The sequence below is a fragment of the Mustela nigripes genome, chromosome 6, assembly GCF_022355385.1.
Source record: "Mustela nigripes isolate SB6536 chromosome 6, MUSNIG.SB6536, whole genome shotgun sequence".
In the NCBI taxonomy this organism is placed as follows: Eukaryota; Metazoa; Chordata; class Mammalia; order Carnivora; family Mustelidae; genus Mustela; species Mustela nigripes.
Genome location: NC_081562.1, coordinates 64,085,168 through 64,105,808, shown reverse-complemented (window position 1 = coordinate 64,105,808; position 20,641 = coordinate 64,085,168). Strand labels below are relative to the sequence as shown.

At 41.2% G+C, this 20,641-nt stretch overlaps 1 protein-coding gene across 6 annotated transcripts in view; it reads right to left on the bottom strand.

The window, feature by feature from the left end:
• SINHCAF (SIN3-HDAC complex associated factor) overlaps window positions 1-19,813 on the bottom strand; it is a 32,303-nt gene extending 12,490 nt beyond the window's left edge. The window contains exons 1-4 of one of the 6 annotated variants that reach the window (XM_059402706.1): window positions 19,489-19,813; window positions 4,976-5,123; window positions 3,074-3,173; window positions 1,233-1,359 (exon numbers count right to left, since the gene is read on the bottom strand). In XM_059402706.1, the coding sequence (XP_059258689.1) occupies window positions 1,233-1,359; window positions 3,074-3,173; window positions 4,976-5,103 (355 nt within the window). In that variant the 5' untranslated portion in view covers window positions 5,104-5,123; window positions 19,489-19,813. Of the gene's footprint in view, window positions 1-1,232; window positions 1,360-3,073; window positions 3,174-4,975; window positions 5,124-17,332; window positions 17,669-18,306; window positions 18,379-18,447; window positions 18,782-19,150; window positions 19,308-19,488 lie in introns of those variants that run through there. The other 5 variants (XM_059402704.1, XM_059402703.1, XM_059402702.1 and 2 more) reach the window with 5 other exon arrangements.
• Between the last annotated feature and the right edge of the window lie 828 nt (window positions 19,814-20,641).

Sequence of the window (20,641 nt, the reverse complement as noted above, 5' to 3'; positions counted from 1 at the left end):
CTGTATGTTAACTGGAATTTAAGTCAAAACTTAGAGGAAAAAATGTTTTAAATAAAAGAAAAGAACACAGATAATTTAAATATACACATATCTGATAATACCTAAATATTTTACTACAAAGTATTACAATATTTTAGTTGAAGATTAAATAAATCTATCATCAGAGTAACTATAGGCTAGTAACACCTACTTAAAAAAAGCAGAGAGTCAGCAGAAGAACTGCAAAGACTTCAAAGTTGTGAGTATTGATTATACCACCCTAGAGAGCAGGGTGGTATTACTCAAAGATCACAGGGCTTTGAAGTCAAGACAAACCAGAGGTTGAATTCATCTCTATCATTGTTACTAAGTGACCTGGGTTAAGGTTAAATCACCACTCTACTTCATATTCTAATCTCTAAAACAAATCATTGAGATGGCTATGTATGTAAAATGCTTGGTACATACACCAAAATGTCCAAGAGATGACAGTTCTCTTTTCCTTACTCTACCTTATCAGTATATTTAACTATCTTTTACCATTATTCTAGAACAAGCACTGGAGCACCTGGGTGGCTCAGTCAGTTAAGCATCTGTCTTCAGCTGAGGTCATGATCCTGGGGCCTTGGGACAGAGTCCCACATGGAGATTCTTGCTCAGCAGGGACCCTGCTTTTCCCTCTCCTACTCTCCCTGCTTGTGTTCCCTCTCTTGCTGTCTCCCTATCTCTTAAAAAAAAAAAGTGTATAAGCCCATATTAGTTTGTCATTCCTTTCCTATTCCATCACACATAACACACACTGCCCCAGAAACCTCAAGTCCTAAGGCTAGCTTTACTGCAATCTGTGAGTTATGATTTCTGAAGTTACCTTCCTAAAACCTGGGCCTTAGTGTCATATCGTCCACTAATTATTTACATACCTTTTCTGCACATCTCTAGAACTCAATTTCTTTATGCATAAAAAACAAGCGAACAAGCTTGAAAAACCACTTTCTAGAAAGTGTCAGATAGTAATAATGAGATCTGAGTGGTCAGAGGGGTCTCCACACATTCTGAAGAAGTAGCTGGTCAAAGTACTTTGATGACATCAAAATTTGAGTTCCACAAGTCCACAGAAATAGCTCTATAGTACACAACACCCTCAAACACGTTTTTAAAATAAATTTAGCAAACCTATACATACCATATGCCACCCCCAGACAAAAATAAAAAACAACGATTCATAAGTACCTATATTTCAATATCAAACTTACTGTGACGTTTAAATTCCTTCTGTAGTTTACTGATCTGGTTGCTTTTTATCCTGTTTCCAGATAGAGTTTTCACTTTCTTTGGTTTCAATGTAGTCTTCAGACTGGGTCCTGCCCTTGCATCTACCACCTGGAAGAAAATACTGAATATTTAATACCATTTAAAAAAAACGATACCTCTTTTATTCCTTCAGTTCAGATAAATGCCTATTTGAAGGAGCCAAAATTGAGAACCAGCTTTCTATTCAGAGTATTTGAGAGTCCACATGGATTTTTAATCATCACATGGTATTAAAAAATACCATGTACAAAAAATTGAAATAGATTTATATACAGCAAGAATGACCTAGGAGGTTAAAGAAAATCAAGCCTAGTAACAACTAACATTCCTATGAGACAGTGTTTTATGGTTTAAAAAACTTTCATACACTTTTGATTTTACCCTCACTACATAGTAGTAAGGGGACTATTTTTGTTACTCCAATTTAGGGTGAAGGAAAACAGGAGAAATTATCTTTTCTTATATTTCACTAAGCTAGTAAGTAAATGGGAAAAAAATGGGTAAGGAGGGGTACAAGACTCAAATCAAGGTTTTCACACCTATGCTTTATCCTTTTTTCCATTACATGCTTTAATCCCTGAGGTCACTTACAGGATGGCAATGGTATATTCTTACACCACCTAGCACGGTCGCTGGTTCAGCCCTGCATGGTATCACTTCTCATGAATTGAGTCACACTTGCTATTTGCACATTTCTACCCTTAAAAAGTTTGCCATCACCTTCAAAATCACAATTTGGATCATCTCTAAATAAAGCTAAAGAAAACTCACTTTTTTATAAAATTTAAGACTCACAAAAACCTAATAATGTAACATGGTCACCAAACGACAATGTAAGGCTAGTGTCAGGAAAAAAGATAAAGAATAAACGCCTCCTTAAAAAAAGATTTTGTATAAATGCCATAAATGTTCTGAAAGCTAGCATATAGAAGAATTAGGGGCACCTGGGTGGCTCAGTGGGTTAAGCCTTTGCCTTCAGCTCAGATCATGGTCTCAGGGTCCTGGAATGAAGCCCCACATCGGGCTCTCTGCTCAGCGAGGAGCCTGCTTCTCCCCATCCCACTGCCTGCGCCTCTCTGCCTACTTGTGATCTCTCTCTCTCTCTGTGTCAAATAAATAGATAAAATATTTTTTTAAAAAGAGAGAGAATTAAATAAGACTTAACAGTGTCGTTCTGGTCATTGAAAACCAGTGACAATGAGCAAATACAACACACATTTACATACCAGTATGATCTCAACCAGATCTAAGTACAGAGAATAACAGCTTCCCCATAATTAATCACTATGTGTTAGACTTTATACATATAATCTCATTCGGTTCTCACAAGAGCTATAAGATAGCTATTATCCTTGCACTTTATAAGTAAATGTAACTTGCCCAGAGTTCACAATTAGTAAGTGGTAATGGCAGGATTCAAATCCAGTAATTCTAAACCCTACTGTGCTCATGATGGTACCACAGTGAGTTAGGATAAATGTTATCCTAAGAGTTTAAAAAACAACCTGTGTCTAATTAACTGGAGGAATGTATTAAACCTAAAACACGAGAACGTACACAGCGAATGTCCAAAATGAGGATACTGGATATAGCCTTAGAGAAATGTTACACCAAGCTATTCTGCTTCTAAAAATGACAAAATGTTAAGTAATTATATCTGAGCAGTAACTGGTGTTTTTCTTTAGTTTTTCCACTTTCCATCTGAGGGACATACTATTTCCTAAATTGGGGAAAAACTAATGTTACTTTAAAGGTATAACAGAAAGAGAAAAGATGAACTAACATGATTCCAGTTTTTTTTTGATCCTGCTGGCAATTTCTTCCATCTTTTCACAAGCAGGACACAGGCATTACAGATGTCTCCTGAACGAGTCTCATGCAACCTGATAAGAAAACAACCAAACCTTTGTTAATTTCATCATTTACATTAAAGAAGTCATGCAGGAGCACCTGGCTGGCTCAGTTGGTAGAGCACAGAACTTTTGCTCTCAAGGTTATAAGTTCGAGCCCCACAATGGGTAGAGAGATTACTTAAAAAACAAAATGTTGGGGAGGGAAGGAAGAATACATGCAATTACACTTCTTTTAGAAAAAAATACACCAAATTATACTTTACAGATGTAATTTCTAATTGTCCTGGGTGATCCAGTTCCATTGTTACATTGTATAAATATAATTAACTCCTTGATCCAAGGAACCATTCATTCTATGTACTGCAATTTAGTCATTCTAAAATAACATTTTAATAGTTAAGTAATAGTAAAATTTAAGACCTAGAGGAGATCCTGGTCACCATGGCTTCAAACAATGTAGTCCAATTAATCTTTTTCAAGTGTGTAGGTACTTCCAGAAAAAACAAAATGCCACCTTTTAAGTAAACTAATGTATCACGATATTCTAGTTTTAGACACATAACTGGAGGCACTGTAATTTTTTCAAAAATGACTGTATCTGCATGAGGGGGGCGGAATCTATAGGACTAGCCACCAAGCTCTTTTAAAATTCTGTCTTTGAACAACTTTCATTTAGTGCACTATTATAAATACATACCCAAAAAATACCGGTAACGTTTATCTTGTATACCGTTAGAAACATTAGGAGAAAAATGTAATTTAAAAAGGCAAGGTCAGGAGAAACTCTTTGACAACCTTGAAAATATTACAAAATTCAGGATTAACAAATAAAAATTCAGTAAATATTTTGATAAAAAAAGAGAAGTGGTAAAAATAACTTCTAACGTGGGAAATGGTTCAACAGTGAGTATTTTATCCAAGCACTTGTCAGAAAGTAAATTCCATTTTATTAACCAGAGGTTTATTTTCAAGAGATAAATGAGGGGCACCCCAATGGCTCAGTCAGTTGAAATCCAACTCTTCTTCTTTTTTTTTTTTTTTAAAGATTTTATTTATTTATTTGATGGAGTGAGAGAGGGAGAGGGAATACAGGCAGGGGGAACAGGAGAGGGAGAAGCAGGCTCCATGCTGAGCAGAGAGCCTGATGCAGGGCTCAATCCCAGGACCTCAGGACCATGACCTGAGCAGAAGGCAGATACCTAATGACTAAGCCATCCAGACGCCCCTGAAATCCAACTCTTAATTTCAGCTCAGGTCATGATCTCAGGGCCGCAAGATGGGAGTCCCACCAACTGCGTGCGCTCAGTGGGGAGTCTCCTAGAGAGATCCTCTCTTACCCTCCCTCAAAATAAATGAAGAAATCTTTAAAAAAAAAAAAAAAAAAAAAGATAAATGAAGAACAGAATCATAAAATGAAACATACCCTGACAGACTTCAGGGCAGAACATTAAGTCCTATTATTATCCTCAGGAGGCTGAGTTAAAATCCATTTCCATAATTTAGAAAAACAACGCAAAGAACAGAAAACTCGGAGAACAACCACTAGTAAGAGAAAATAAGACTAAAGTCTCTCTCTATATATTGAAGTTAAATACAAGAGTTAGTTTGGTATAACTAAGGGGCTTCCAATTTAGTAGTTCCTTATAATCTGGAAAAGAGTAAGTGGTATTGTTTGATCCGTTTTCAAAGCAAGAACCTTAAAACAGCCTAGATGAGAATGCAGTGATTTAATTTATTAGCACATTACTCCAACTGCCTGCCTTGCTTGGAAATATTTCGTAAGCTGTTATCTTTTTCAACTTAAGAATGGTAAAAACATCAGATGATCTTACCCAAAACAGCTCTGGAAGTCCTTTTCATAGCGTTTACTGTCAGTGAATCGAGAACTGGAGGACTTCGCTCTGCAAATACAGCAGCCCTCTATACTTCGGTACATCTTTGGCTTGTGAAAACCAAACATCTTTTCTTCTGGGCAATAGTCTGTAAAGCCAAGGGAATTGACACAGCTTTGTTTAGGGCTGTAACAAGGAACCATTAAAACAGAATTCTCTGCTCCACCCCACCCCCAACAACTTGATAGTACATGATCAAGCCAGACAGGAGGGCTCTGGGGAAGACCTCCTCGATCTACCTCCATTCTTGGCACTAGCATGCATTTCAAGTGTAAAAAACACATAGAATACATTATATGTTAATTAGAAAAAAGAAAATGGAAAAAAAAACACACACACAAAATAGCTCAGTTATTTAACAAGGCCTCTACAACACCTCCTTTTACCCTCTTGGCAACACTCATTCCAAAATTGAGGGGAGGGAAGCATTTTTTTTAAATCAACTTTTAAGTAGAAAATATAACAAACTCTCCCCACTATAAAATGATGGAATCCTACACAATGAAGGACACATCCTAAAATTTAAGGTAAGGCACCCGCCCTTCTGTTTTGCGCCTTTACAGGTATATGTTTCCCTGCTGGGGAAGTTTCGAGCATTTACCATGACCACTATTTAATACTAAGAACACAAGTAGCTCAATATGCATCAACCCACAATACTCTGCCCTATGGGAAGTTAAAGGGGATTTCTTCTGTGATAAATGGGAAGTTCTAAGCCAGCAAGTTGACTTTGAATTCAAACTACTGCAAAGAAGATGTAAATTTCACAAAAATCCAGGGTCAGGATTCAAGAATAATAATTTTGTAAATCATTAAGATTAATTAAAAACAAGCTCATATTTCCTGACAGCTCTTCTATGAAGACCCATCCCTGAGAGCAGTAATAAATACTGAGAGGCAGAAGTCCAATAAATGCAGGTGAGATAAATTTTGATTCTCATGATGAAAAACATCTCAATAAAGGAACAGTTCTAGAGCTTACATGTAGCAAAAATGTAGCTGGCAGTAAATACCCACCTTAGAAGAAATTTAAAATATCCAAACCAAGAGACAGTTTCACCAGAACATCTGGTATTCTTTTATGGTGTCCCATTAGAGAGAGACTAAAAAGTCAATGAATATAGAAACTAAATCCCAATGGGCAAGTGTTAAGAATCCAACTACAAATCATCACAAAAGCATCACAAACAGTATCAATAAGAAAAACATTATTAATACCAAGTAGACTGGTACCCATAGTTTTAGGAGTCATAACCACATAACCAGCTCCTTTTAAAGCTCTTTTAGATACACACTGAAATAAATAGGAGTAAACAAAAACTTTGGTATGTCTTTGGATGATCTGTCTGATCCCCATTCCATCTCAATTCTGGTTAGTTACAAAAGCAATTCACAGAAATAACCAAATACCCAAGCTGTGTTATGTGTCTGAGATTGAGGGATTCTGAAATATGGACCGAGGATTTAGGATTTATTTTTTTAAAAAGTTTTATTAGCAAACAACTAAACACTCAAGCTTTCCTTTTAAAAAGGGTCTATCATTTATCAAGTGTTCTTCTGAAATGTTTTTGTTGGTGGGGGAGGCAGGCAAAGAAGGGAGATGGAGGCCAGGTGGAAGGCCACTGATGCACTTCAATAATTAAGCCTGAAGAGTTATTTCAGGGTGGCTGGGTAGCTCAGTGGGTTAAAGCCTCTGCCTTCAGCTCGGGTCCTGATCCCAGGGTCCTGGGATAGAGCCCCACATCGAGCTCTCTGCTCAGCAGAAAGCCTGCTTCCTCCCCTCTCTCTGCCTGCCTCTCTGCCTACTTGTGATCTCTATCAAATAAATAAATAAAATCTTTGGGAAAAAAAAAACACAATTATTTCAATTTAAGAATTATTAAAACAAGAAAACAAAATATTCTTAGTTGATTATTTTTGTTAAATGAAGCACTTGGGAATTTTTTTTTTAGAGGAAAATACTCTACACAGTAGGAAGAAGTGTATGTAGTAAGGCCTGTGAAATGAGATACAGATTTTTCTCCAAATAACAAGCCCAAATGATAAATGAAAAGAAATGTCCTGAGGGGTGTCTGGGTGGCTGTCAGTTAGGCTCTGCCTTCACCTCCCAGGGTCCTGGGATTGAGCCCAGCACTGGGCTCTCTGCTCTGCTCAGCTCAGAGGAGAGCCTTTTTCTCCCTCTCTTACTCCCCATGCTTGTGCTCTCTTGCTCTGTCAAATAAATAAAACCGTCAAAAGAAAGAGAGAGGGGCGCCTGGGTGGTTCAGCAGGTTGGAGCCTCTGCCTTTGGCTCAGGTCATGATCTCAGGGTCCTGGGATCGAGCCCCGCATCGGGCTCTCTGCACAGCGGGGAGCCTGCTTCCTCCTCTCTCTTTCTCTGTCTGCCTCTCTGCCTACTTGTGATCTGTAAATAAATAAAAATCTTTCTTAAAAAAAAAAAAGGAAAGACAGAGAGAGAGAGAAGAAAAGAAAGAATAAATGAATAAATAAAATGTCCTAAAGAAAATTATGGTATATTCCTCGGTTCTGAGACAAAAATGTTACGTGACTCTTTCCAGTTCTCACAACTAACCTGTGGGGCTCTCCAAACTCCCCTAACATTCTCCATTACCATCAAGAAGGTCAAAAGTCCACACTTCCTCTTACAGTAGCCAGCTTCATCAATAGCTCTAGGAAACTTCAGCCTCCCTTCTCAGCAAGGACAAAGGAAGTACAGCAAGAAAGGCTAGTTCATTCCCTTAATACACAGACCAAATCCTATTACAACAGACAGATTCCTATCTCTCCACTCACAATCCCCTTCCCTCTCCACAAATAAACATGCCATCAAAACCATATAGCATTTGGATCATCTCCAAGATAGCAACTACCTTCACCAAGGCTGGATTTAACCAAGAAACACAGTTTGTGCCAGTTACTGCATGGGCAAGCTTTTAAGGAATGTTAGGGTTATAGCTAAATACTGAGGCCTTCCGTTTTATAAGCAGCTATTGTGAATCAAGTGTTCATCTTCAATATGATTTTTTTGTTGGTGGGGATCTCCACAAAACTTACCCAACAGTCCCCACAAGACATCCCATTCTTCAGACTGAGTAATTTTTTTAGGAATTGGGGAAAATGAAATAGCCTGATATCTTCTGACTGACAATCCTTTACACAGCTCTGAGATCTTATGTTCATCCTGATAAAATTCTGCTTCAGTGTGTGAGAGGGGTGTCCCTGCTTTTCTGGGCAGTGCTAAATGCAGTAAGGTGCAAGGTACCCGCCTGCCGCAACACACAAGAGGTGTGAACCTTTTAATGGATTACTTAAACTTATTAAACCTTTTCTGAGCTTATTCCTGCACTTGGGAGGCACCTGGAATCTGCAGCAAATACACAGGGGTTTCATTTTGGGCTTTGTTTACAGCAACTCAGTTAAGCAGTGGTTGGTGTTTAACCATTTTGCGCTTTGGGGAGCCCAAAAATTAATGAAAGCATTTTCACAGAATCTAGAGACCCACTAATGTTTTAAAAAACAAAACAGGGCGACTGGGTGGCTCAGTGGGTTAAAGCCCCTGCCTTCAGCTCAGGTCATGATCCCAGGGTCATGGGATCGAGCCCCACATCGGGCTCTCTGCTCAGCAGGGAACCTGCTTCCTCCTCTCTCTCTGCCTGCCTCTCTGCCTACTTGTGATCTCTGTCAAATAAATAAATAAAATATTTTAAAAATAATTAATTAATTTAAAAATTTTAAAAAAGAACAAAACAAAAAAACAATCCTATAAAACCTACCCACTGTCTGGAGGAAGAGGACACAAAATGGCTCTAAAACCAACTTATTTTTTGTATTTATAGAGAAGGTGATAGGTAGGTGTAACACAACCAGATTTTAAACCTGGAATTTCTGTTATTTCAACAAACCTGGTGGTTCTTTAGAGTATTTATTTCCTAGAATATTCCTAGAAATTTCCTAGGATATTCTTTCCTAGTCCCACATTTGGGCAATCAATATTAAATGATTCCTCCAGAACAATTTATTTTTTGTTCAAATGACACTGTAAGCTATTAAACTATTTGTGACTTTTGCATCTATTCTCACAGGAGTCACATCATTCCACACTGTTTTCACAGACAGAAGCTAATACCATCTGCTTCCTAATTGATGAATAACTACAGGAGAGAGTGGACACCATACAATCTTGCTCTTAAGTGTGTGGGGAAAGCAGAAGAAAATTAAGCTTTGAGATAAAGCCAAAAATCAGGAAAGATTTAAAATGCTTATTAAAAGCTGCCATTTGTCTTCTAAAATTAGAACAGTGGTGATGGTTGCAGAACTCTGTAAACATACTAAAAACCACTGACTTGTTCACTTTTAAAGAGTGAATTTTATGGTGTGTGAATTATATCTCAAAAAGCTTTTTTTAAAAATGAAAACAGACTGGGTTAGGAATTCTGTCTTTGTATATCTTTGTAACCTCAGCCATTAAATAATCCCCGTCACTTAATAGGTACTCAATAAATGTGATTAAACTTTTTTAACAAGTTGTAGTGTTTCTTTTTATTTTTTATTTTTTTTTTTTTAAAGATTTTATTTATTTATTTGACAGAGAGAAATCACAAGTAGATGGAGAGGCAGGCAGAGAGAGAGAGAGAGAGAGAAGCAGGCTCTCCGCTGAGCAGAGAGCCCGATGCGGGACTCGATCCCAGGACTCTGAGATCATGACCTGAGCCGAAGGCAGCGGCTTAACCCACTGAGCCACCCAGGCGCCCCTGTAGTGTTTCTTTTTAAAGTTGTTGTTTATACAGCATCTCATGTTTTATAAGGCACTTTCATAAACATTATTTCTTTGGCTGCTGTCAGCCAAACAGCCACAAATTTTTACTGTTCTGTCCAACTTAATTCAATCTCCCAAAGTTAAAAAGATTAAAGTTATCAGTTAAGTCAGCAAAAACCGTAAGAGAAATAAGTGTAACTATGTAGGCAAAATATCATGGGCAACAAAAAGTGAATTTTTAAAAATGCAACAATTAATTCTAAACATCTGATTAATTTCTGGGTTTTTTTTTCCACTTTAAAGCTGCACAATTCATATAAATCTAATGATCAAATTAATTAAAAGATGGGGAATGTAACCTTAGTGTTAACACAAGGAAAGGGCGGGGTCAATGCTGCATGTCAAGAATACAAAAGAACCAATTCTATTCTTTCTTTATTTATCAAGTAATCTCTGTGCCCTACCTGGGGCCCAAAGTCAACCCAGAGAGCAAGAGTCCAATACTCAACTAACTGACTGAGTCAGCCTGGAGCCCCATCAAAAGGACCAATTATAATCTAATCTAACATGATTACAAAGCCAAAGAGCAGGGATGGTATCTATTTTGTACTTAATTCAACATGCAGAAGGTAAGTACACTGAGTACAACACAATATAAATGGGAAAGAAAAGGAAGCTTTACAACAACAGCTAATACTGAAGGGATGCTATTTAAGAAAAAGTTTTCTGATAAATAATTCAAGCCTTAAAGAGGGTCTTTTAACAATACTAAACTCATTTTAAACTTGACTTTAATCAGGAAACAGTATGAAGAATAGTGAAATGCAAATTTCAAAGCTTTTAGTATGCTTTTTAATATGGAATTGGAGACAGTGAGGTGAAGAACTTAATTCTACAGAGTATTCTTGTCTTTTATCTCTTGCAAGGGTATTAATTTAACATTTAGGAAAAGAGATTTATCTTCTTATGATAAATGCAACATCTAATAGGATCACTTTTTTTGGTACACTTTGAAGAACACCAACAGTTCCTCTAAATATAACTTCCCCAATTCCACTTTCTAGATTCCTTTTAGGAAGTAAAGGGTTTTTTTAATTTCCAAAAATACCTTTCAGAACTACAAAATGCCACTGGATGGACTGGATAGAAGAAAACTAAAAGAGAAGTATGTATGCCAAGGTGATAAGTCAGCTTTATAGTTAATGTTACAATTTGTCCATGCCACTTTGGGAGATGAAATTCTGATTACAATTACAATTGCAACATGTAATTATAATTACAAATGCAACCTCCCAAAAAAATATTCCTAACGTGTTTTTCATTTCCAAAAGACCAAAATTCTACAGCTTCTAATCACCACTTTTATTAAAAACCAATTGACACAGACCTAAAAAAAAAATACACAAGACACTAGAAGCATCCTATATGCCCATGGATTCTTAGACTGGTTAAATTATGATGTCTTCATACTACAGGATACAGTTCTAGCCCCTAAAAAGAATGCAGATTTGTGACATGTACAGCGTGGAACTATCCAGGATACCTTGTTCTGTAAAATAAACAAACTGAGTAACAGTTACACAGTACAATCCCATTGTGTGTTTTTGAAATGGGACCTTAACTGGCTTTTTAAAATCGTTTTCTAAAAACTAAAAACTAGTGCCTCTGAGGGGAGCAGGGATGAAGGAAGCTTACTTTCACTTTCCTCTTTCCAGCACCACGCCCCCAAAACCTCAGTTCTCATCATACACCTTGACTTAACTAAAGAGGGATCTGAGAGAGCCCAGAGAGCTTAAACAAACTTCCTCAAAGACACAAGATGGAGAGATACACATTAGGAAATACACTCCACAGAAAAGAGAGTACAGAACAGACATGGAGCAGGATGGGAAGGAAGCTGCAGAGAAGAGACAAGCAAAAGATTTGTAAAGTGGGAAGGAAGCAGTGTTGAATAAAGACAAAGGGAACCCAGCAACCAAAGACAACTTTGAAGTGAAGGAGATGGCACTTCTTTAGAGTTGAACTTTAAAATGACAGGATGATGGGAAAGGAAGAGATATAAACACTGAAAAAATACCCGTGATCAAAAGTTATGAGCAACCTTTAGTTGCTGTAATTAATTGTTAATGTCACCCTCGACACCATTTTTAGTCAGTGGTATGCTATCTTTAATCACCTAAGTACAGGATCCAGTAAACACTAACAGCGTAACTGGAGCAACACTTCAGAGTCAAACAGGACTAAGAGTGTTTTGTGTTCTCATGCTGCCAGGCCACTTGGTTGCAATGTTCCCCCACAATGAGACCTGTTTCATCAGCCTTGATTAAGGAAAGCCATGGAGCCATTGAACATTATTCCCTCTTATCCCCTTGTTACCAATCCATATCGCAACAACACCAAAAATTTTGAATTTACTTTACCTGTTCACTTTTAAGGGACGAATTTTAACTTGGCTGAAAAAAAACCGAGGAAGGGTTATGGACCCCACTTCTTTGCCAATGGCTTCTTCACACATGTACCCAGTCTCTGAATTATGTGGTAAAGTATTTATTATGGTTGCCTGTGAAATTCACACTTAGCAGAAGAACCTAGAACTCATCATACAGGAAAGAGGTCAAACTCAGAAATAAAATCTTCAACTGAAATAGCCTAAGTTAAAAATAAAAATCAAAAATCCAGGTCTCTGAGTTTTAGACAGTATTAAAAAAGAAAATACTAGGTCCTCCCATTTTTAACAGTGTGAAAAAACACTGGGTATCCCAATTCTAGATTAGGACTGACTCCAGTGGATGAGAAAATTATAAAGGTTAGGGAGATAGGATTTATCTGCTTCTAAGGGGTGATTATCATCATTTAAGAAATGTAACTACCGTTGAGTCTGCTTAAAAAAAAAAAAAAGGCACTGTAATAGTCAAGTTGGAGTCTATTTCTGCTTTTCTCTTTACAACTGAATGGGAAGTCACTTCTAACTTCATTTGCCCTCAGCAATATTAGACTGAAATCTTTTTTCTACTTTCCAGGGATGCTGGGGAAGCAAGAGTATGAAAATACCAGTGTCTGTATACCATTTATTTCCTTAAATTTATAAGACTTGCATATTAGGGGCGCCTGGGTGGCTCAGTGGGTTAAAGCCTCTGCCTTCAGCTCAGGTCATGATCTCAGGGTCCTGGGATGGAGCCCCACATCGGGCTCTCTGCTCAGCAGAGAGCCTGCTTCCTCCTCCTTCTCTCTCTCTCTATCTCTCTCTCTCTCTGCCTGCTTGTGATCTGTCAAATAAATAAAATCTTAAAAAAAAAAAAAGACTTGCATATTATAGAAATATAAACTCTATTTATCCCAGGACATATACAACAGATTAAACTGAGGACAGAACCCTGATTTCTGACGGTTTTAAGGCCAGGTGTGTGGGAAAAGAAGAATCTGGTCATTTCAGGGAGATTTTAAGTCATGAAACTAAACCATATTCTTTTCTGTGAAGCTGTTGTGTTTCCAAACTTATGAAAAATGTTAAGAAATGGGATATGGTAGCATATGTCTGGTCTGACCCAAACCTGGGAAAATTTTTTGAGCTCTCTGACCCTTCCATTTCTGAATGGTACCTATAAAGCATCAACCAAGGGCTGGAAAGCCCTAACCTTTAAATACTCTACACTAATTCTATAATCTCTTCCAAACATGTTCTTCTGGTATTCACCTACCTTAGTTATCACCTATATAGTCACATAAAAAGTCTGGAAGTCAACCGGGCTCTCCCTTCTCAGGCTCTGCATGGACCCCAACATGTTTCTACTATTAAGTCCTTAAAGATTCTATTTCTTCCTTCACTTGTCTGGTTCATGTCCCTTCTGTCCTCACTGCCTATTTGTTCCTCATTATGGTGCTGGAGCCTTGTAAATAATTTCCTTAGAATCTTCAAACAGGTGGTCCCTTCCTAAAGCTCAAACATTAATCATCTCTTTCAAGGTATCAATATGTACTTCAGGATAATATCTAAACTCCCTGGCAAGAAATGCAAAGCTTTTCACGATCTGGTCCTGCTTACCAGCTGCTCCCAACTTGGAATCCTGATATTCCAGGAGTGTCAAACCAACTTTAATAACAGCTACATCTCTACCCAAGTTGTTCTCTCTGTCTTGGGATGGTTTTACCTCCATCCTCTAAACTTGGGGAATGATTTTTTTTTTTTTTTTTTTAAAACAAAAGCTGTCTATACCTGTATTGTAATACCTAACACGGGATTTTTACACACTTGTTTGCTCTATACCTCCTCCTCTCAATAGTAAACTGTTGCAGAGCAGGAACTGTCAGTCTTATATTACAACCAGGTGCTACCTGTACATGATACACAGATACATGCAGAATTTGCTAACACCTAAAGAATGGGATAGGCAAAACAGATCTGAACAGTATACTTAGGCGCACAGAATGGGAAAGGGGTCCACAACAAAAAGGTGTATTGAAAAACTGATACTTTGAATGGAGTCATTTTTAACATTTAGTCTGTAGACTTTTGTAGAAAAAAAGGTTCAAAGATTTTCAGGGAATGTAAACCAAGTGAATCACTTTAATTAGAAAAGACTAATAGAAAATAATTCAATGCTTTCATAATAATCAGAAAAATATTTCTTGCATATTTGAAGCAGGCATGGGGGAGGAAGGAAAGGTTAGGAGAATAGTGTGGAACAAAATGAAATCTCAAAACGAGAGCTATTTAAACTCAGCATATATTAACATGAACCAAACTAAAATTACATTAAGACAAATCGAACTTATGTAATAGGTGGAAACAACTCAATATAAAGCTAGAAATGAATTATTTTAGTTCAGTTGCAACTCTCATACTTCTGGTGCAAAAAGAAAACCTTCCGTGAAAACAAACTGCCTTCTCTTAGACTAGATGCATTTCCAGATCATTTCCATAATACAGAAAACCTTAGTTACAGACTCAATTAAAAGAGAAACTGAAGAGCCAAAAGACAACAAAACGTTTTCAATCTGTAACCTCCCAGAGTCAAAACTAAGTGTGGAAAATCCAAGACTCTGTGGACAAGAGAAATCAGGAAGAAAGAGAATGGCGTTTTCTCGATTCCCACAAGTTTTTGCTGTAAAATGGTTCAATCAAAATTGGACAGGCAACCTGGTGTAGAAGACAGTGTCTTCCCAGAACCAGTTTCTGAAAGTAGGGGAGAGGGCCAAAGACACTCATACTTTCCACTCAACATTTACTGAATTATTTCCTCCAGCAATGTAACTGGCCCCAGGCCTCAGTTTTGTCTCCTGTAAAATGTCTACTTCCCAAATATGTGAGAACAGCCAGTATTTACCAAGCATATCACTAGCTTAATTATTTACAGTCTTGTGAAGTAGTAGGTATTATTATTACTGTTTTGCAGAGGAGAAAACTGGGACAACCAAGTGACTTATTTAACACGAGCACAGCTTTGAAACCTAGGCATTTTAACCTGAGACTTCCAAACAACAAACCTAATGCCTCAACAAATGGGTTCCCTTCTCTCTCGGCCAATTACATTCCCTTTAAGTGGAAAAAAAAAATGTTGCATTTTTAAAGCAACCTACTACGTGTTAGCATGTTAAATTAATTTGTCCTCATCACAGCATACAAAGTTGGTCTAGATTTCAAATAAGCTTAACTTGCCCCAGTGAAAAACTGATTTTACATAGAAAATCATTCTCAAATTGCTTTTCTGACATAAATCTGCAGGAGTCTGAGCCGCAAGAGCCAGATTTTTCCAGGCCCTGATTACAAGTGGGAAAATAAACTCACCATCCAGTTAAGAATACTGTGGGACAGCAGCTTTAAGGCCTGCTGCCCACCAAAGTTCCAGAATACACAACCTATTGAACTTTTCATTTCCAAACTCCTGAAAAAAGTTGTGCAAAAAGGAAGGTGGTCTTTCCCATTCTCCATTCATTCACCTTGATAAATCAAATCTGCTGCACATATGATGTGATGCTTAAAACAGAAACTATTAAGCTCTATTGTACTTGAAATCTCCAAGAACTCTGAAATTCTGGCTTCATCCCAGGTATAAAATACTAATGAAGATAAACAAATCAAAGAATCTTAGTGTACTTAAAAAACATCTTACACATTTTAATAATAGCCCAAAGAAGTAACTGCACAAAAGAAACTCATAAAGTTACTAAATACAAAGTTTTTCATATTCTTGACATGTTCCTTCTACCCACTTCAGAAATGTATTGTTACTTAATTGGCTGCCCTTAAGTATTTGTAGTTTGGTCAACCAAAACCTGGGAGAAACAGGTCTATTTAATATCAGAACAATGAAAAGAGCAATTTGTAGGTTTTTTGTTTGGGCGTGGCATCTAAGGATATTATTTTTTGGTAACAACCACTTTTAGATCCTAACCCTTAAACATTATCCAAATGTGGGAGAAATCAGGAAAGAAGCTGCAGATCCGGTGCTGCTTATCGGTTGTCTAGACTGCAGGCAAACCCCAAATACCAAAGAAGCATCCATGTGTCAAACTAGCATAATTTTTGAGCTATGCCTGGGGCCACATAACAAAAAAAAAAAAAAAAAAAAAAAAGTTGGCTCCAAAAGAAAATCTAAGAGGGGTAACCAAAAGGTCAAACCCAGTTCACAGGAACTAGGAAGCAGCTAGCAGGGATAGCTATAGCCTTTTACCCTGTCAACCCCCTTAGCAGCTTCCTCCCCAACCACCACATAAAATCTCCAAGAAAGGCCCAACACACCAGGAGCTAGCTTCTTCAAGGTCATCCTAAGATAACGCAACGAACAATCACCAAACATTGAGCCACGCATACCTTTAGGGCTAAGAGAGACTTTCCCCCTTCCCCAAATCGTTATATAAATACTTTAGATGCCATCAGGCTTTTCTCCAATTCCATCAGAAACAAACTCCTAGACTTTAATTTAATTTAGATTGACCACCTAAATAAACGTGTTCGGTTTTGCGACCTACATTATTAAAAGGCTTTCCAAGTCTGGCAAACTCCAGCTCAAAAACAGGTGCTTTCAAGGTACTTTTAATGACAAGGTCAAATTCATATTTTTAATTACTAGAAGAATAAAGGGTTTTTTTTAACCTTCCTCAGGACTACGGGAGGCGTGGGAACTGGGGGAGTACTGCTTGGGTAAAACTCCCTCACACAGGGTCAGTATTGGCGTAATCAGTAGTTCCTAGTCTTCCCAGTGTCTGTAGTTAGCCAAGGTTAGACGAAGAAAATAAAAACAAAGAAACCTACTAGGTCTAGTTACCAGAACAAACTGCACCGCCCTGCCACCCCAAGAAACCAACCCCACCCGCAACCAAAACAAACCTCGCCCCTCCCGGAGCCCCCTCCCACACGTAAACACACAAAGAAAACAGCGGCACGCACAATTCAGCCACAGTCCTCACTTCCCTTTGTACGACAACGGGGAGCCCCGAAACTTCCCCACGGTGGTTTTTTCGGGTGTCGTCGGGGCTGGGCGCCCTCAACATGCGGGCCACGACTCGACTGCGGGGGGGTTGGGGTGCTCGCCGCAACGTACCCGCTTCCCAGAAAGCAGCAAGATGCCTCCCCAGTCCTCCTGTGGCCCTCGGCACCCCTCCAAACGCGCTTCCCCCTCGGGCACGCGGTGACGGCCGAGAGAGAGGCACCCGGGCAGCAAATAGAAACGCTCCCCGGTGGGTTTGTTGGTAAATAGAACAACTTGGGTCGGGAAGAAAGTTCCTGCGGAAAGCTGCTCGCCGGGGCGAGGGCGGCAGGAGGTGACCCGCGTCCCTTGCCGCCTCCTCCCTCACCTGCGCCGGAACAACGGGCCCCCACGCACGCCCGCCCGCCCGGCGCCTCCCGCAGGCCGCGCCTCCCGCACGCCGCGCTGCCGGGGCTTGTTCCTCCTCATGGCTTTGCCCTGACGTAATTCAAACATGGCAACAGTTCGACTTCAAAGGCGAATCCACAGACCTCCCAGACACAGACTCCGGGCCACGGGTAACGGGCCAAGAACTCGGGGCCACGCTCTCCCGGCCCCTCGGCCGTCGCGGCACTCGGCGCCCGTGCTGAAGCGCCGGGGCCCCGAGACCGCCGCCTCTCTGCCCGCCCCGAGCGCGGAGCACGCCGCCTCCCCGCGCACCAGCATGGCACCTCACGCCAGCAGCGCCGCCAAAGTTTCCCAGCGAGGAGCTGAGGGACAAAAGCCCCTCTCGAAACTCGCCCAAAGTTCGGGGGGCCGGGCCCGCACGGCCCTTCGCCGGGCGGCCGCCCCAGCGCCGGCGGGGCCCGCACGGGCACATGCAGCTCTTTGTTTTCTGTCCAGCCGGGCGCTGCCTACGTGCAGCATCAGAGATGTCGGATTGTTTCTCAGAGACGAGAGACACTTGACGATCACCCCGAGTTAGGGTCCGGACCCCGCGCCCCGAGAGCTCGGAGCCTGTACCCCCCGTCCTCCCCTCAGCAGCAAGCCCATTTAATCAAAGTTTTTCAGTGCCCTTGATGAGAAACGCCCGATTACCCGCCCCGCACCAGCGGAGACTTGGCGACTTTCACTCTGCTTTTTAAACTGGCAAGACGCCATCATCAGCAAATCACATTGTCCTGCCGGCCGGCCGGCCCCAACAGCACCCGCATCTCACTGCCGGCCCGGAGCCGGACACTCACACCGACCTCCGGCGAAAATCGGGGTCGCAGCCCCAAGCACGTGGTCTGTCATGTTCAGCACAAAAAGCAGTGCCCTCCGGAGTTCCCTCACTCCTTCGGCGCACACAACGCCGCTGCCTCCATCCCCAAGTCAACTTGGCTCTGACTAGCCATCTTAAGCCGCACTCGGCTGCCCCAGAAAGCCCTCGCCGTGGCGCCCACATCTACGCTACAGGTGAATAAATTGCGAGCAAAACTTGAGGCTCCACAGACACATGGCCCCCCGCGCTGCCTGGGCGCGGTCGGGGGGAAGAGGCGTTGGGGAGCCGGGCTGCTTCAAGCGGCCGCGTGTTGCTCTCATTGTCGCATCCGCATCCCTCCGGAGTTCGGCAAACAACGCCACGCCGCGTGCACTCCGGCCACCGGGCGCTGACCCAAAAGGCCGATTTAAACCCCCTCACGCCCGCCAGCTCGCAAGCAGACGGCAACTTAAGTTTCCGAGCGAATGGCGTTTATTGTCCACCCTTCTCAAACACTCGCCGGGGGCTGCAACGAAACTAAACCACGAGGTTCAACCGCGGCGCCCGACCACTCCCGGGGCGCGCGCCCACGCGGATGCACCAGCCCGGGGCCCCTCCGCAGTTGCCAGCAAGTCGTTTTTCTCTCGGGCCTTCCAGCCACCAGCTCCTTTCCGCCACACAACACTACGGCTGAGAAAAGTCATTGTCACCTTCAACGTGGATCCCTCAACTCCGGCGACTCCTCAGTCGTCTGCAGCCTCCACTCACTTCCCCCAACCCCAAGACTTTCGGTTTGCCTCCAGTACCCTCCCCAATTAAAAAAGACACACTAAACATGTGTATACAAAAGAGCCCGGGGCTTGAAGATTACGAGAACACTGCTCCCAGCGATGCCATCTCCAAGACAAAACTTCCTGTGCGTGCGTATTTGTGTGGATGGACCGGGGGAGGTGGGGGAGGTGAAAAGATGAAAAAAAAAAAAACCCCACTCTAAAATCAAAGCCTCGTGAGAGAGTTTTGCACCAGAGTAATGGTCAGAGTCACTCACCTTCCAAAGGCAGCCGTTCCACGCGCAATAACGTTCCCGAGGTGCGGAGTGCACACCAAGGCAACCCCCCCTTCCGATCGCTCCCTCCTCCTCAACTGCCTTGTCTAGAAAGATTGTCTCCTGCAGTTCTGCAGTTGCTACCGCTGGCCGGGAAGGTGTAGATTCCGCTTTCCCTCTGCGCACGCGCGTCTCCCGGTACAAAATTCTCCTGAATCGAACTTATTTGCATACGGGCGCGCGCGCGTCGAGGGCTGGGAGGGGAGAAGGCCTGGCGGCCGCGCGCGCTCCCGAGGCCTCTATTGTCCTTTTAAGGGGAGAAGCTCCGCGGCGCGGGAAACGAGGCGGCCAGAGGGAAACGGGGGCGGGGACTGCTTACTACGGCTGACGTCACGTAAACAAACGCCCCCTGGCTGGAGGCTGCAGCGGAGAGGGAGTGGCTGGGTGGGAAAGGCGGAAAGGTTAGCGAGGGAGGGCGGACGTTCGACTGCGTGACGTGCTTTCCACCTTGAAGTTCTTGGGGCGCACCTTCTCTCGTGGAAAGATAGTTTTGGAAGATGTTTTTGCAAAATTGTCACACCTGTGCCCACGTTCAGACCGGACGCGACAGGAGGGGTGGTCTTCCAGACAACCAGACTGGACTTATCCCTCCTATATTTCCTAAATTTTGTTTGGAGTTGGGTTTTTGAAGGTTTTTTGTTTTGTTTTGTTTTTTTAGTCCTCTGGAACCAGGAGAGATTCGTTTTCGTTTTTCGTGCAGTTTTAATGAGTCGTTTAATAAAGTCCCATTTTGACACTCTATCCATTCATTAACTCCCGCCCGCCTTCCTCAAGCAGTAACCCAACCAATAACTATCCAATTTTTCCCCCACTTCGACCTTAAGATTTCAACCCTGTCTGATTGAATAGTTAACTTCCGTGGGAACAGTGTAGCTTTCCTAAACGACTAGTCGGTGGAAGTCAGTAATCTAGAAACATGCATACCTCCTCCAGCTGCTTGTAAATGGTGTTCGACTCACCCAGAACTAATATCACTAACTGGTGGTCCTGGTAATGGAAAAAGTAGCCATCAAGTGCAGACTTTCCCTAATGTATAATAAACCAACAATTTAAAAGCTTCCTGTCCCAGGAGGAAAGAAAAAAAAAAAAACAACTG